We start from the raw sequence: 17,753 nt of genomic DNA, 5'->3' as shown, positions 1-17,753 counted from the left end.
TGCATATGTATACATATAATACAAAAAAATGTTTAATATTTTGGAAACCTTATTGCTTTCCCGATTAAAAAAAGAAACTTTATTTAATAAATTGTATTGATACAAACGACATATTATTTTCCTCGTGCTCAAATTTTATATTTGTTTTACGATAATGCAATGACATATCTGTTTATTCAAATAAATATTTAGCATACGCATTCTTTTTAGAAGGACATAAATATCTATTTTTCTTCTTACTTTAACAATATTTGCTATAAGTAAAAGTAAATAGTTATAAAGTTACTTTCAGTGGATTCAACTATACATATGTAAATAAATAAATAAATTCTTTTGAGACTAAATAAAAGCGTTCAAGCACTTGCTTTGCTTTTATTCATATACACATACAACGCATTATCTAAAGTTTTCAAGTTATGGCCCCTTAGAGTCGACAAGGAGAATACACTTCTTGGTCGTAGAAAAATGAAAAGAAAAAAGATATCGCTTTAACCGTAAAAGAACGCAACAGAAATCACGGACTTTCTTGATTTTCTTCGCATGAACGGCAGCAGATGTAATTTGGCTCGGCGCCGGAGGGTAAGGAAGATTAAACTGTAAAAAAAACCAACGACCGGTTTAATCATAATAATTATAATTACTCGAGAACAAAGTCAGAAGAGAGATAAAGTTACTAGGAAGAAACAGATGTGAGAAAGAGAATGAAGAGATGCGTTAGATTGCAAAAACGATGGGAGAAAAGTTCAGCTGCATCGTAATGCTGCTATTACCGCTCCTTTTTTTCGCATATAAATCACTCGGACACGAAGACAGAAAAGTAAATCTTTTTTTTTTGCCTCGCTAATTTTCCACTCGCGCCGAGAAAAAGCTGCGATTATGCTTTGCCTATACGTTTCCTGTTCTTTATCGTAAATCAGATTCGTCCACCACTTTCCCTTTTCCTCTTGCTGACCCTATCGTGCTTTTCCTCCCCCTACTTGATCCATTCTTTCAATTCCATCGACCCTATTCCTCGCGAGGTCGTTAATCCTAATTTTCATTCAGTCTTTTCGAGCGTACCGCCTCTCTTCCTCGATAAAATGAGAATTTCGCATCATCACCAGCGACTATTAATTTTCTCACCCATATCTTTTCATGAACAATTACCTACGTCTTGCGCAATTACTCAAGGCTAATCTATAATTAAGATATTTTGTTTTTCGTCTTATTCTACTATTTGCATATAAGTGTGTGCATATTGATTCTTGCATTGCATATTGATTCTTGCATTGCATTACATTTTTTTTTATCGGTAATTAATGTAAAGGATAGAATTTTATAATCTTATAACGAAATTATGCGGCTCTCATTTAGTCTCTCTCATTTATATAAAAAATAAAAAAATACATTTGCAAGAATTCATGTTTAGCTGCGAGTTTACCGGCCTAAATCGAAACAAAAGGCGATAGATGCTCTTGATCTTTAAATGCTAAGCAGAATCCAGAGAGACTCCTTTTCCCGGCCCGATGCTCATGAAAACCAAATAATCGCATTGTAGAATACACTTGAACAGCGTTGCCCTTCGGTTCGTTTATCACGTTGTTCGTAAATATCACGGTTTTGCGATTCAATCTGCACGAATATTTCAGGTAAGGCGGTAAGGAATCTTTGTATAGCTTTGATCGTCGTTTTCATTATAAGGACATCCGTGACTGACGAACCACAATACTCCAAATTTGATCGCATAACAAGAAATTGCAAGTTACGACAGACGAGGCAGCGTTAAATCTGCATAGTAGATTCGAAAATTTTGATGCAAATTAGTATACATAAGAAGAATATTCCTTTCGAGACACAAATTTACCTAACATATAACAAAAACATGCGACTTTCTTTAGTTTTATTAAAATTTTAAATAATTTTATTTAGAATTCTAAATAATTCTAAATAGTTTTATTAAATAGAGGAAAGTGATTTTGATAAGCTTTTTTTACATTGATCGGTTTTCTAAGTTCTTTCAGATATAATTTTATTTAATTATATTGAAAACTATCGTATTTGATATTATTCAAGAAATTTGTATAAAAGTGTACTTCTAAGTATTTTTTAGTTGCTGATTTTATTCTCGAATACTTGAACATTGAAGTTAATGGTTATTTGATGATTAAACGATTTGAAGTAGTGACGTAAAACGTTTAACGGGTGCATTAACCAAAGAAATGTTTTGTAAGTCATAAAAAGTTTGTTTTGCAAAAAGAACGTCAAGTTCCAAACCTAATTTGCACGAAAACCCCGAATACAGAGATAAAAGAGATAACCATTTCAGTGATCATGATCGTTGCAAAGGTCGTACATTGCGAATCTCCATTAAGCTTCCGATTTTTTTCTATTTAATAAGAGAACATGTTCCGTCAAAGTACAATTTTATGCGGACATAGAAATGCACAACCTCTCTCTTTTATGAATTTGTGGATCGTTATTTTTTTTTCACAGTCTCCATAACACATGACGCGCAAAATTAAAAAATATAGCAGGATGAAAAAGCGATATTTTAAAGTAAAATCCGGCCGCTTGCATATTTATCCTGAGGAACTTGTTCAAAACAATATTTTTGCTAACTCGTCATAAATATCCTATGCTTTAATATTATAGGCACATATATTTATTTTCTTACTCGCCGGAGAGAATCGTGAAATTTAATTCATGCGAATACACAAAACGGATAAATAAGAAAAATCACCCTATTGAGGTCGCTTGAATGGTCGGCATCGTCGTTTCCAGAACCAGAAATGGTTCCTGGAAAACGTCGATGTTTTACCCTTACAATCTCGATAAAAGAGCATATTTTATGTATAATGTACGTTCCCTTATGTATAATATCTTTCTAGTCAGAGAAACATACAATATGTATACTGAATATCCCATACATAATGAAAGTTGATTTGTACAGTTGTAAGAAGAACCATCAAAAAAAAAAAAGTTTCCAGTCACATGAGACCATTTCTTTCTTTTTAAAGGTAATTTGACTTCTTGATATATCGACCAAGTTTCAAACGAGAGGCATCAGTTGCAAAAAAGAGTAAAAAGTTTTATATTACATCATTTATAAAAAGATGATATTTACCATAAGTTGAATTTTAATTGCCGATGATTTTTTAACGGTGAAAGAAAATGATAAGAAGAAAAAATTTGTTATCTACATGTTAAATGTCTGTGTCTGCGCAATTTGTTTTAAAAATAACATCTTAAAATTGTTCTGCTAAATTATATGTGTATAACTGTCTTATGTATTTTCATAATCATGACTAAACGTTAATTATGTTATGTAATTTTATATCCCAGACGTTATCAAATACATATATGCCAAATATATATCATATTTGAACGAAATTATAGTGGAGAATAAATGTACGAAAAAATATGTATGCGTTGATTTTACGCAGAATCATTGTGACTTGGTTGAAAAAACTCTATTTAAATTCAACGTATTTATATTTTTTTTACCTTTTTTTTTTTTTATATGTGCAAGCCGCAAAATGTGACAAATACGAGTATGTGAGATATATATTGATAAATGTATTTGGCATTCAATTAACAGAAAATATATTATCGACTATAAAGTTAAAAATAAACTTTTAGTGAATTCTTACGATCCGACATGGAGAAAGATCCGAATGATCCTTCCGTGTGATAACAGCAACCCTCCGCAAAATGCCTTTTTCCGCAGGTATAAAAGTTTACGTTAAAGACGATGACTTTCCAACCCTCATAAACAGCACATGCTCAGAATCCAATTTTCGCAGCAGATGGAAGAACGGTATGAGGTTGATGCAATCTTGATCGACACTTTTCAACCTCAAAATCGGAGAGTCTAAATGGCGAGTTTTTGTATACAATGTGATACGATGTATAAATAATACTATGACAATGTAACACGCTAGGAGTATATATTACAACAAAAGTTATAATGCTAATTAATAACGATAATAAGTAAATATACGAATGTCTCACGACATATAATATATGATTTAAAATCGAAACTACATACCATTATGAAATGCATTTTGCGAAATATTAGATTTATTTTATAGAAAAATTTATTGCACACACATAGAATGTTATTCTTTATGATAAAACGCTTGATTACGAAACATGAATTTTCAAAAATTGAACTAATCAGAAAATATCAGTGCTCAGTAAATACCTGTGCTGCATGTAAATGCTAATTGAAAGTTACAAGCACATAGCAGTCTGTAAAATTTTCAACGTATATTTTCGGTATACGATTATGCAATCCGCGGATGAAAACTGAAACTGCAAGGCGACAAACCGATGCGTCGCTATTTTGTGAAATGTAGCTAACAGATTTCGCAATAACGTTGCATGCCTCATTATATCCGAAGTTAACTGAAGAAAATTGCCTGTAAATTCTCGGCTCTAACTTGTGTGTGAAAGACGTTCTCCCTTAAAAACTATTATCCTACCTAAGCAAAAGCTGCAGGATTATACTACACCGACCCGCTGCCCTTATTATACAGTAGCTGCCGAGGTATATTACATGGGCTACATTATGGCATATTGAATGGCATCGTAATGTGCATTAAACATATTAGATCGAGCTATACCGTGGGCTTCAGGTAAAAGCACGAGTAAAAAGGGATGATTTATGCCTCATCCCATGTGCAACCGCGGGAATCTTTTTCGTGCAAGGGTATTCCATCTCCCTGTTCTTAATTTTCTCCTACGCTCAGTCATGTCGGCTTACTTACATGTCATCGTACATATATAAATTTACTTACTTACGATTAAGTAATCGATATTGCAACGGGCGCGATAAAACGGATCATCAAATACCATTCGCGTGGCATTCGAACGTTACGACGAATGTAAATTTAGACATTAGCATAACACTTGTACGACTACGTAATGTAAATCGTTCGGCTTGCGCGTACAACGTGCGCCGATACACGTTTGCTTTGGTAATTGTTCTACAACACTCTGTTAATGAAATCAAAATCTTTTTATTTTTATATATAATTTTTTATCTATAACAGAATACTGTCGGGTCTACGAAACTAAACGACGAGAGTTTCTGATTGTCGATTAAAAATATTTTTTTATTGAGCTGCAACAACATAAAAGCACGGTGATAACGTGATACCATCACTGTGAACCGTAATTATTCCCTCCTGTTAGCAACAATATGGATCTGTATGGGAAAGCAAAACAACGCAAAGTGACATCGACGAATCGATGCAATTTTCTGTGTTACAATGCGGCCATTTCGATGTACCGCGTGCGATACTATCGTGCTTGTTTTGACATGTCCACCCAAGGCGGTTGCACATTCGCTATTCGACATTACTAGACTACATATTATGCTCAAAAGGAATAACAGCGACGCCTATCTTTCACGCGAATATGGTCGAAAGATATTTTATCATAGGGAATAAAAATATTCTGTACCGCCAGGCGTTTCTCCTCGCATCCTGATGGGAATCGCACTGACTGGCAGAAGCAGCACAACATTATGCAAAGTTCATTAAAACCGAGCTCCAAGAACGGCTGCAGTGCAAGCAGTCCCCCCTCCTCCCTTCCTCTCTCTTTCTCTCTTCCGCCTCTCTTCCTTCTCATATCGCTTCTGAAGTCATGAAGCGTCCCTCTCTATCCTCTAAACTTGGCCAACTTTACTTACAACCGTCTCAGCCCCGCCTGCGAACTTGCTTGCACCTCTTGACCCTATATAGAGTGATTCGTGGCGTTACAAGTTGCACGTAAGATGCGGTCGCACAAGTCGCTTGGGCAGTAAAAGATTAACGAGATTACATGCTCTGGTCGCCTCAACGCGTACAAATACATCGCTCCATTAAGATGCTTGAATATGTTTCTCCTCTGCATATTGCTGTGTACACATTCTCGTTCTGGCAATTATTCATGAAAATTTACATTGAAAACATTGCGTTTTCAAAAGCATTGCATTTGATTTTATATCTCCAGGCTCCAAGGGAAAAATAGTTTTTTATACAGTGTCTTGAGCACATTAAGTTTTATCTCCTTTAACTTTTTTTGCGAGTCTCATTTCTAATATCGTATAAAAAATAGTAAAACGCTTTCCAAATAATTACAAACAGCATGTTCATCCTGTTTTGTCTGTTTTTTTTTTTTTTTTTATTAATTACGAGCAAATTATTATACTTTACTGATTCTCTATCGGGTTAAACGATTTAATTGCGATAACTTCACTAACTCACATTCCGCACGTACAGTTCGCCGAAATCGTTACGAGTTCACATGTGATCGCCTGGCAATCTGTCCTGTTCGAATGGGAACGTAATTATCGGATAACATCACTACATGGAATTTCGACTTGTCCATATAGTACTATGACGTATAAATCGTGTACAGATTTTCGCCACTATCCGAAGGTAAAGGGTTCCTACGAGACCTTTCGTGGCGTAAAGCGAAGAAGTAATGGGAAAAATTTTTTTCGTAAAAACGAAAATTTTCGGATTTTTTTCGGCTAGCGAAAACAGCTACTGATGTCTTTGGTAAAAGCAAAGTGGCATAAAGCGAACTTTCGAAAAGTGAGAGATACCTGAACTGCAGTGAGTGGAAGTGCCGCTCGGGAATCGCTACGAGGAATAATAAATCAAGATCTTGCTACACATTTAAATTTAAATATATCTCGCGTGAAAAAGTTATGAGAAAACGAAAATTTGCGGAGTAAAAGCAAGGTCAAATCTTCGGGTAAGTATCGGACAAAGTTTGCGCGCGCATAAAAATTTCCAGAGGCGTTCCGCACCGTCGCTTTTAACTTTGTAACAAAGTAACGACGTGATGTGTCAAAGGAATATACAAACGGAATTTTCGACATGGATTTTACCATTGCCGCAATTTTGTCCGCAGCAACGTACGATTGCAATTAGTAAAAGAATTTTAATCGTTTATTTCGCCTTTTATAGTTAGACATTAAAAAAAAATAATCCTGCGTAGAAATTACTTAAAAACAGAGCAACTCCGCAAAAACGTTAACTTCGTTAATTGTTAATTGTTATTTGTTAATTGTATAAAGAGGTAAATAATTTTGCATATCTAGAATAACCGATGCAAATATAATTCAATCACTCAAACCTTTTGGAAGTCGTATCATTTGCGTGCAAATAAGCTGGGCGTTAAAGTCCAAATATTCACATTTGCAATATATTCGAAACATATATGTGAAGCAACTGGGACAAGTATATGAGTAAAGTAAACAAATTTGAATTCACTTCAATATGACTGAATATAAAAAATATCAAAATGAATATAAATCGATTTACTGTTACAAATGCAAAATAGCATGTTAGCGAAACCTGTCATGCACGTATATCATGCGTCAATTATCTGCAATTTATACATTCTGATCGTATTATCAATTTATCAAAATTATTTTACTTTTATTTTATTCGTAAAATTATTTCGACATTTTATATGCGTTTATACAATTCCTCGAGATAAACATAGAATGTCCAATGATATTAGCAACGATTTTAAAGACAGATTTTCTCAACTATTTAAAATTAATTTGTCGTTAATTGGGATCCCGAAACGGTAATTAGTTTTAGCAAATAGTTAAATACTAATGGTAGTTAAATTCGAGTGAACTTTATTTGTGCTAAAGTTACTTTATTTAATTACTGAGATGAATAACTTTAAATGATAATAGATAATAGTCGTCTCTTTTAAGTTTTTCTTAGGGAAAAGTTAATTCCCGATTAAAGAATATCTGTCACTAAAAGTTAAGCCGGAAGTTTGAAACGTATAGCATCGCAAATTAACACAATAAGATTCCTAGAGTGTGAATGTTAGCCCGTGTAGAAGAAATTTTATGACTTGTGAAAACTTTTAAACTCAGAACGCGAGAAAAGAGAAGAATCGGAATCCGGGGCCAATGGCGAATGTAAAACGAAATGAATGTAGCAGTGCGGACACGATATACGGAAGATTTTTGGCATTGAGCCACGATTCTCAACGAAATAAACTAACGACGAGATATACCATGGGGGTTGGCGACGTGGTAGATCGGTTCGGAGATAAATAAATTGCAATGATGGCGCAGTCTCTTTTCTCCGTTGTCGTGCTTGCGCGTACCGAAATATATCGCTCGGAATTAATAGCGCGTCGTGACGGCGCATCGCCGCGAGGGAGATTTAAATCGGACGATATATCGCCTCTTCGCGTCCTCATTGTGCACCGATTCTTGGAGGCCGGCGTTTTCCGAGAGCTTCTGCAGGAATACGTTATCTGATAACATTCTAATAAGAGTCACGAAGCAATATCGTTTAATTTGGCCTAATTCCTTTATGTCTCAATAAAATTGGTTCTTCTACGTGACATCGATTCCTGATTGTGCTTTTGCGTTACATTTCACACCAGCATTTTCGGAGAAGAATAAGAATTGTTGCCTAACGATTCTCGCCGAAACGTGGCGGTACGTGATTGAACTTAGACATTGCGTCGTGATTCTTATATTAAAGAGATATTTATATATATCTATTTGAAATGAAATCGCTAGCACATATCGATGACGATGTTACCGGAGTCCATGGCACGAGAGAAGTTTAGAGTTCTGGAGTGTGAAAGCTGAAACTTCCGGTCTAAATCCGGTCAAGTCTTTTATGCTAATGTAATTTAGAAAAGAGCATCGCGGCTTTTCCATTAGCATTTATCGTCCTAATTGCAGATATATTTTAGCTATCAGAAACTCGTAATGCGAAGTCACTCTTCTCGATTCTCGAAGTTCCATGAGGAGGGAAAAATGCGAGCAGTAGGAACACAGCAATAAGTATTAAGACCGTAAACTCTTTTAATAGTGTCAAGTGTAAATTTCAGTATGTTTTTAATATGTTTTTAATATATTTTTATTTGCTAGGTGAAAAGATCACTTTTTAATATCATACACGAAACTGTAGATTTAATGCAATTTTATATAGAAGAGCAATATAACGCAGTATCTAATGCCAATAGCTCTTAACAGCATCCTGATAAGCGAGTAAAAGCTTGTGACGCACTCGACTTCGAAACTGGTGATCTCTTGAAATCGTTAACCGCTAGTTGCAGTGTGAGCTTTAACGAAAGGGTCGATGAGCGAGCCATTAGAAGGACTAACGCGATACGTGATACGTCCCATTCCGTGTCCTCAATTGCCGCCGCCTTTGATTTCACTGCATCGTCGAAATCGAGATTGGATAATGATACGTGAGATCGTATTTTTCTCTCGTATTCGATGTGCAAGGTATCTTGATCCTATGACCCAATCTGAGATTTTTCTCAATTACTTCTTTGCTTTTAAAGATCTCAAAACATATATATATCAGTAATTTATCGACAGAATTACCTACATATGAAGAAACGTTAAAAGCGACTATAAATCTGTAAACATTTCAAAAAATTTTAAAACCGCTTTTTAAATTTAACACGAGCATTTCAAATTTTTGAGAGATAAAGCGATTTAAATATCATGTCGACAATATACGACGCCTCATACCGAATACATAAATGCAAGGAATTACTTGTTTCATTCAATTACTCCTACGCTGTTTAATCATACTTTAATTAAACTCCTCGCACGCGCTGCCCGTGGGAAAGTTTAGAAGTTAATACCCGTAGAGACGGCGATACTTTCATATTAGCGCGGCAGTCGGCCGACTTACGAACGCCAGTATAAAACGAGTTAATTACGTTATGGCAACGATGCGCCGCGCATCTTCCTCCTTTCCCCGTTGTTATTTCCCGGCGCGCGAGAACATCCCGCATCCAGACCTCGCGTTCTACGTGAGACTTTTGCTTTGCGACACCGCGCGAGAATTCTTTATTTTTATAATATGTACGTTATCCGAGACGTTATCTCTTTCTTGTCCGACGTCTAATTGCTTTACGCTAACTGCTTTATTAATGGCTCTGCCGTTATTAGTATTTATAATCTCTTTAAACAACCATATATCACACATAAATGTTCATTTGCCGTAACTGATCTGACAGCTCATGTTGGATAAAATGATAATTAAGCTTAGCAATCACACCTCTCGTGCTGCTTCGCTTGCTTCTTAAGTAATCAAATTGTCTGCAAACGAATTTCGCTAGCGCGTATATTTTCCGACAATTTTTTAGTCTTAATCAGGACTCGACACTGCGATAAAATTATCTTGCGAAAATCTTACACTGACACGAAACAGCGCTACACCGGGATTTTTCAATTCACGGATTACTCAACACGATGAATTAGCGGACTCGAATGGGGCCGGGAGATAAGCCGGGACGTAAACTGAACTCGACTACTTATTCACAATTTCCGCACCTGTGTTTCAGATGATGGCGATGTCGAGGCCGTGGTGCACAGGCCACAGCAGCGGGAATAGATAAGGCAGCGAGGGGCCGCGCGCGCCGTGCCAGTCATGTGTAGTGTCATGTGGCTTCTTCGGCTCCTGACGATCTATCGCTTGGCTCACCTCTCGGCATCCGGTACGCAGACAGGTGAGTGTGCGGTAAGAAGAGAAATGAGCGCTGCCGTTGCGAATTTTGCACGCGCGTGATGAAGCGACAAGGGAGCACACAAGGGCACAAACATAGATGGATCGTACCGTGAAATGAACGAACGTTGCTAATTCCTAAATTATCGTTGCAACAAAATCGACAGTCTGTCGAAATCGATTTACAGATCACGCCCGAATAGTATTTATGACTTGTACCGCGTGCGCTATTGCAATGGCGCATGTCCAAGTGTTAACAACATGAATCCCCGATGTTTGGCCTGCTCGTAGCACAGCGACGTAGAGTGAGTTATGGTAACACAATGTCGACTGCCATAAAGATTGCATCGAGAATTTCGAATTGGTCAGCCGACATTTAGTATGAAAGGTATGTGACAACGATCAGCTGTTCTCATGTGACGTTACTGATCGAGCATAAAATGAAAAGCATTCGCGCCATAAATCAATAATGCAATTAAATAACCGATAATATTCATATGTCAATCAAAATTTTTCAACAAAGGTAGCTATAATATAATTGAGAGATAAAACCGTATCTCGAACAGATATTTAAAGACTATATTATCTTGCAGTATATACGAAGCTTCTTTTTATCTCCTTTATGTGTAAATGCTATAACTTTGATCTAAGAGAGCATTTTGTGGTAATATAGGATATTATGGTTAAAGGACATACAAACTGTTACTTTTATCATAAATAAGATTTACTCATACGAGAGAGCTTCTCGTGAGTCGTAACATATTTTTACAACTTCAAAACTTTTTTATTCTGATATTCTCATTTCGTTGTTACACGTACAGTTGAGGACAGAAAAGTTGTCCGGTTGAATTTCGGAACGCATCCCATTTGGAAGTGCATGAGCACTAATGTACACAGCTTGCATAGTGATTCATTATAAGAGCAGACGAACAAGATGTCAAATATAAATGAAATTAGTTAAAGTTAATAAAAATGAAATTAGTTAAAAGAATTAGTAGCTGGATATTGAATATAAATATAAATAGGATGTTTCGAAACTCAACCGGATAATCTGTCCCCAACTGTACGTGTCACTCCTACCGTAATATACTATTCGGAAGTGAAAAAACGATATCCACCATTCCTTCTTTTGTCATGAGCCAAATACCACTCGAAACAGCAGTAACCCTGCGTCGCGTCGCGTCGCAAAGAGCTCTCCACAATGGACATTCCTCCAAGACCGCCGCGACTCACGGCACGCGGTAAATCATCGTTGTACGTTGCGAATGGTCACTGAGACTCGTATCGAATGTGTCAAATATCCGACTAACGTCCATCATCAAGGGAACGATGCTTAGTAGGATCCCATAACTTCATGACTTTAATGACGCTGGGGAATGCTTGCTCGCTCCATAGGTATTAGCAGCGTGACATTATATTTATAGCTTGCAATCACACCCAAATAGCCAACCAGATAACCAAATAGCCAGTAAATGCAACGTCTGAATTATGAATCTCTGAGTTATGTACTATTGGATGCTTTTTATTTCATACACGGGTTAAAGTGTGCTAAACTGACTTGTAATTAAATATAATTACCCGACTCATCTATCGGTACGATTAAATTATTAGCTTATTTATTGTTAAATACTCGGAAATTTTATATATTGCAATATATTTATATATTATAGTATGTTTTGTAATACAAAATCTCATATATAATATAATTTCATATAATTTCGTATTGTGATATAATTTTATATTGTGCGATAAATTCGTAATTTTCTTTTACACATTAAAGTGTGGAATGCGTGCGCGTGTGATTGGAGCTCATGCGAAATCTACGAGGATCTGAAATGTACGTGTCGCCCGCAAAAGAGCCTACCTATCTCGCGAGACGCGAGATGAATCTCCATGAAATTTAGATTACGGTCGAAGATAAATCTTGGATACGACAGAATGTAAATCCAAGAGACGATAATAACTTCCGAGCATGTTCTCTTATTACCTCGTAATACCGCGATACGACATGTTGTTTCGTATTGCACGTTGTACGTCGTTTTATATTGCATCTGATTAGTAGAACTAATCAAATATTTCATCGATAGATGACGAAGAAAGAAACATCTAAATGCTTTGTTGATTGTTTTTTTTTCTTTTAATAGAGAAACCATTACGTGCATCTATTTCTTAAACAAATTATTTAAAAGTTACTTCAATTTATATCTCATAAAGGTGCCAATTCATGAGACGCTGAAAATGAGCGTCAACAAGGTGAACGTGGTGGTTTCGCTTTGACGCTAGCGTCAAAGAAATGAAGTTGAATTTGTTTAATATTCAGCGTCGTCGCTGAATCATCGTTAATCGTCCCAGTACAATCAAACATAGACTTTAAAATACGTAAAATATTAATTATTTTCAAGTAATATCTTCAAGTAATAATATTTTATGGATATATATATAAATAAAAGATATTATTTCTGAAGATTTTTACTTGCTAAAAATGAGCGTCGAGCGTTAACGTGAAAAGGCACCTTAAAGCGGTAATTTTTCGATAATAATCAAGATTCAATTTTTTTATTATAAAAACATATTATACTTAAAAGCAAACCGTTTATGTAACAAAAGCTTAAATCATTATGTCGGAAAAAAGGAGAAAAAAAGAGATTGAAAGGATAATTACATATTGTAACCAGCACGCTTTGTTGTAAAAAGCAATGTCTAGAATCTAAGCACAAAGTAAAATTTCTCGCGAATGCACGTCATTAAATGATAGTAAATCATCGTAATTGGACTATTCATCTTCGTCCACTTCTTTCATGCACCTCGTCGGCCTCGTTTAGCGCGTTTCTTATTTCGCTGCCTCGGATTAACTACGTGATTCACTTCTGGGATTGGAACATATAATCGTTAATAGTTTATGCAACGACGTGCTGGAGAATTTCGCAGCAATGCGGTCTCTTCTGCCGAAGACACGTTATCTCTCGATAGAGGCGGTTATTGTTCCTCGTAAGGCGGAAATGAGCTGAGCGGCCCATCTTGGCATTGTCAGATGCAACAGTGCCGCGCGATGTCGGTTCGCATGATGGTGAGGATAGCGCGCAGAACGCAATTATCGAGAGATTCCATTAAGACGGCAACAAAAAAAAGGGACTGCCGTATACGCTTTCCGGTATTATTCCGGTCGAATTATTGTTTTTATGACAAATGTTTTGCATCAATTATTTGCTGCATCGATAATCGAGTTGAGATACAAATTACATTCTATCGGATCGGCTGTCAATTATTTTGCAATGAATTTAGGATTATCGAAAATGTCGGAGCGAAGTAATGGCATGTCGAAATATTAGCACGCCTAGTATACTCTAAATTGCAGCGAGTAAATTTATTACATATCACAAACAGGCTCGGATCACGGATATAACGCGATATTTGAATTTTGCGCATCAATGATAATAAGATTATAGGTATGAACCGTATGCTTCATAATCCCGTGTACATAGCTTCCAATTAAATCGGTCTTTATTAATTCCACTACATTATTTCGCATGTTACGCATGTTCTGCAACTTTGCAAAATTACAAAGATAATTGAATTTTTGGGCTAATCATGACGAATAGTAACTTCGATGTCTTTGGTATACAACTTCGTCTTTGGTTTAAAAAATCCTGCAAAAGAATAATTAGTTTGCCATTGGTGCGGCGACCTTGTTGCGTCATGAGACAGCGCTGCCCAGGGAAATTGTCCAAACAAGAGAATCGCTGCGGCGAAATACCAATCGACGCGTTTCTCTGCTATGAGAGCGTCACGTCGCTCAGAGGGAAGAGAATGGGTGCAACGTGGACGGTTCGAAACGCGTGCAGAATTTCTAATCTACTTGGTACACCGCGACGTGGGCGCGTACGCAAATCATGAAAGTGACAAAGCGATCGGCACGCCGACATGTACGATTAATTCCCAGGGGGATCGATGCCCAGCACAGCGCGTTGCCCAGCATCGCGGAATGTTACCTGACGTCCTTGCGTACACCATGTAAATTAAATGCGTCTATGTCGAACAGAGCATGCCGAGTACGTGAGCACGTATTCGTTAATACGGTAACCTGCAGCATCGGTCCATCCATCTCTTCTACAACCGCTCCTCTATATCATGCGTATACTCTCCCTCTTTCCCTCTCTCCCTCTCCCTCTCTCCCTTCTTCCTTCCTCCCTCTCTCTCTTCTTCCCCTTTTCTCCTCTTCTAATTGTCTCATTATGTTTTGATTAATTAAAACGGTCGGTGAAGAGGGATGACGTTGGTTAAATAATTAGCACACAGTCGAGATTGTGTAAATATAATTATATTTATATGTTTATAATATATATAAATATAATAAATAAATGAAATACTTATAATTGACTATATACCGGGTTATCCAATCAACATCTTCGTTCGCTTCTTTTCTATTTCCGGCAGTTTAATCACACATAGTCAAAGTAAATCTGAATGTTACTTCGAATCAATACGACATATACGTGTATACAGAACATATTGACATGGCGCGTAATGCACGTGCTCGTTGCGTGCGTGGCTGCATGACGTCTGCAATACCCGCAATACGAGAGAACTACTCGAACATGCAACCGAGCGTTCGCCGTGAGTCCATCCGTATATACCTGCAATTCTCGCAATTTATAGTATCTGCAACGCGTTGCACCTGCAACACATTTGTCATAAATCGGCCGGTTCTACGAATCGGTTTCGCGAAGCTATCCAAAGTGTAAGGTATAATGCGTACAATATGTTCTCTATATTTACGAACATTACACGAATATCGTAAATTGAATGTAGAAGAAAAATCACGAAGCGAACGTTTTGTGACGTCAAATTTATAAGGCCTTAGCGAAAAGTAAATGGGTTATGGAATGATAAATATTCAGATATGGTTATTTATTAGCAAGGAAAGAACATATTATGCATGTTACATCAATTTAAAATAAGAGATATTTTTGTTCTTTGTAAAAATAATAATTTTATAGTATTGCTTAATTGAAAAAAAGAATTCCGAACTAAAAAACTATTTCGTTTATGAAATACATAAAATCATCTAAATGCATATAAAAATTATTAAGTATAATATGTACGAATATTATTTTTATAAGATATCAAGTATTCTCTCTTTCGTTAATATATTATTTGAATATATTCACCATAAACCAAAATATTTATGATAATTTCTTGCATTTATTGTACTAAATAGATAGAAAATGGCTATTACAAAAATTCCACATACTCATATATTGACAAAGTGAATATACTAGAAAAATAAAGGCGAGACGGGTAAGATCTACTGATCCCTAAACTGCATCATAAGCCTACGACGATGTGTAACACGTGAGGTTGCACAGTGAAGCGTGCATAAAACATGAGAGGTCCAATAGACTGTGTTACGAATCAGAATTATTTATTGTGGTTTGAACCATGCGATTGTACCATGCATTTACAACGGCACGTTTTGTTTTCTATCTACAGCCTCGATGTATGAAAATGGAACCAAGCATTGAAAGACAATCATAAAAAGGTTGAAAACCGCTGTTCTAGAACGACATTTTCGAACTAAACCCAAAGAACGCAGAGGTAGAGCGTATATAGAATACACGACGCGCGCATTTCCCAAGTGGAATAGATCAACGTTTGCCGCAACCGCAGGGTCCTCTGCTCATTCGCGCGATATGCGAAATGCATGATACGTACGCGCACGTTTTTGGCGTTATGTATTAGAGTTATATATTTTAATATGAAAATATATTGAAAACATCGGGCTAAAATGAAAAAATATTCTCTTTTTAACAAGAAAATACTGTTTCCCCACTATCGTAACTAGATTTTAAAATTTATTTTGTTTATTAGCCAAATACCGTTTAAAACATTAATTAACGATTATAAATATAAAGACAATTTTGCAAAAAATAATATAACAGTAAATATACTAAATGTATATTTGTAGAAAAGCGAGCTTATAATATTTTAATTTTATTATAATTTTGCTATATATTTTATCTATTCTAGAAATTTTAGAACATTCGTGTTTGTTTTATGTCTCACATTAACTTATATGCGTGCTTATATAAGAATAATTATATAACAGTATCTAGATGTACTAAATGTATTTGTAGAAAAGTGTTAATACTTTTAACTTTATGTATGATTTTGCCGTATATTTACGTTTGAAGAATATATTATCTTGGCACAACACTTACAACATCTCCTCCACATGTTTCGTATCGTTCTTCGCGCTACCGACTCAAGATTTCGCTAGCATCTGACAGAATAAACTCGTATAATTAGTCACGCCGTATAGTCTGGTATACCTATACCAGCGTGATTTCAGAATGTATATCTTGCCAACAAATGGTTACAATCAGCTGGTACCAGCGACATACCGACACGGCCATCTCTCTTCAGCTTAGTACTCGAATGCCGGACTTCGAAAGTTGAATTACGCCGTATTTCGCGTGAGTGGTCGGGAATTAACGACGCTTCGCCATTTCTGTTTGCTTGTCAGCTGTTCAAATATTGTTTGTACATGGATCATTCTATTTCAATTTCAATCCCTCTCTGCGGAAAGTTTTCGGAGATTGGTTTACTGCATGTATTGTGTTATGTAACACGTACTATCAAAATTACCTCTCTATCACAAGATCGCTGAATTCTAATGTCCTAAACTTTAATATATTTTTATTAAATGTCTTTTTAATTCTAAATATCTATAACATATAATTTCTAATATATTCTTATTAAAAATATATCTGCTCTTGTGCAAAGTATATGCCAATTATAAATTCAGAAAAATATCGTGATTTATCACATTTGATTATCTCCTTCCTGACACACCTACCAACATCGCTGGAAATAATTATATGCAATTTATCAGAATAATAAGAACACCGTGCAGTTTATAAAAACATCTATTGAAGATTATTTAACATATATGCAAGCAGATTAATGACTCATCACGATCAGTTATCGAAATATTTCAATATTTTCCTGCAGTACATCAACTGAAACATCGTTTTCCATAATCTTATTTTTCTTTTGAATCATATCAGTTTGATCGCAAGCCTGCGTGAACGAAAAATTATACATACCGCATATTTCTGAACTCGTTCCCTTAACAACGCGACCGTATCAAAGCAAAGCTTCAGCAGGTGATATTAATGTCAATACGACGTAACGATTTTCATATCCGAGAGAGAGCGAAAGAGAGAGAGAGAGAGAGAGAGAGAGAGAGAGAGAGAGAGAGAGAGA

At 36.0% G+C, this 17,753-nt stretch overlaps 1 protein-coding gene across 3 annotated transcripts in view; it reads left to right on the top strand.

Moving 5' to 3' along the window:
* Positions 1 to 17,753, top strand: part of LOC112466546 (limbic system-associated membrane protein-like) — a 127,882-nt gene that overhangs the window by 88,197 nt on the left and 21,932 nt on the right. For all 3 annotated transcript variants that reach the window (XM_025034687.1, XM_025034685.1, XM_025034686.1), the window contains one exon: positions 10,327 to 10,491. In XM_025034687.1, the coding sequence (XP_024890455.1) occupies positions 10,413 to 10,491 (79 nt within the window). In that variant the 5' untranslated portion in view covers positions 10,327 to 10,412. The remainder of the gene's footprint in view (positions 1 to 10,326; positions 10,492 to 17,753) is intronic.

This window comes from Temnothorax curvispinosus, unplaced genomic scaffold, assembly GCF_003070985.1.
Source record: "Temnothorax curvispinosus isolate PA1 unplaced genomic scaffold, ASM307098v1 QBEX01016327.1, whole genome shotgun sequence".
NCBI classification, from domain to species: Eukaryota; Metazoa; Arthropoda; class Insecta; order Hymenoptera; family Formicidae; genus Temnothorax; species Temnothorax curvispinosus.
Note: the sequence above shows the minus strand (reverse complement) of the source record. Positions and strands in the feature narration are given on the sequence as shown.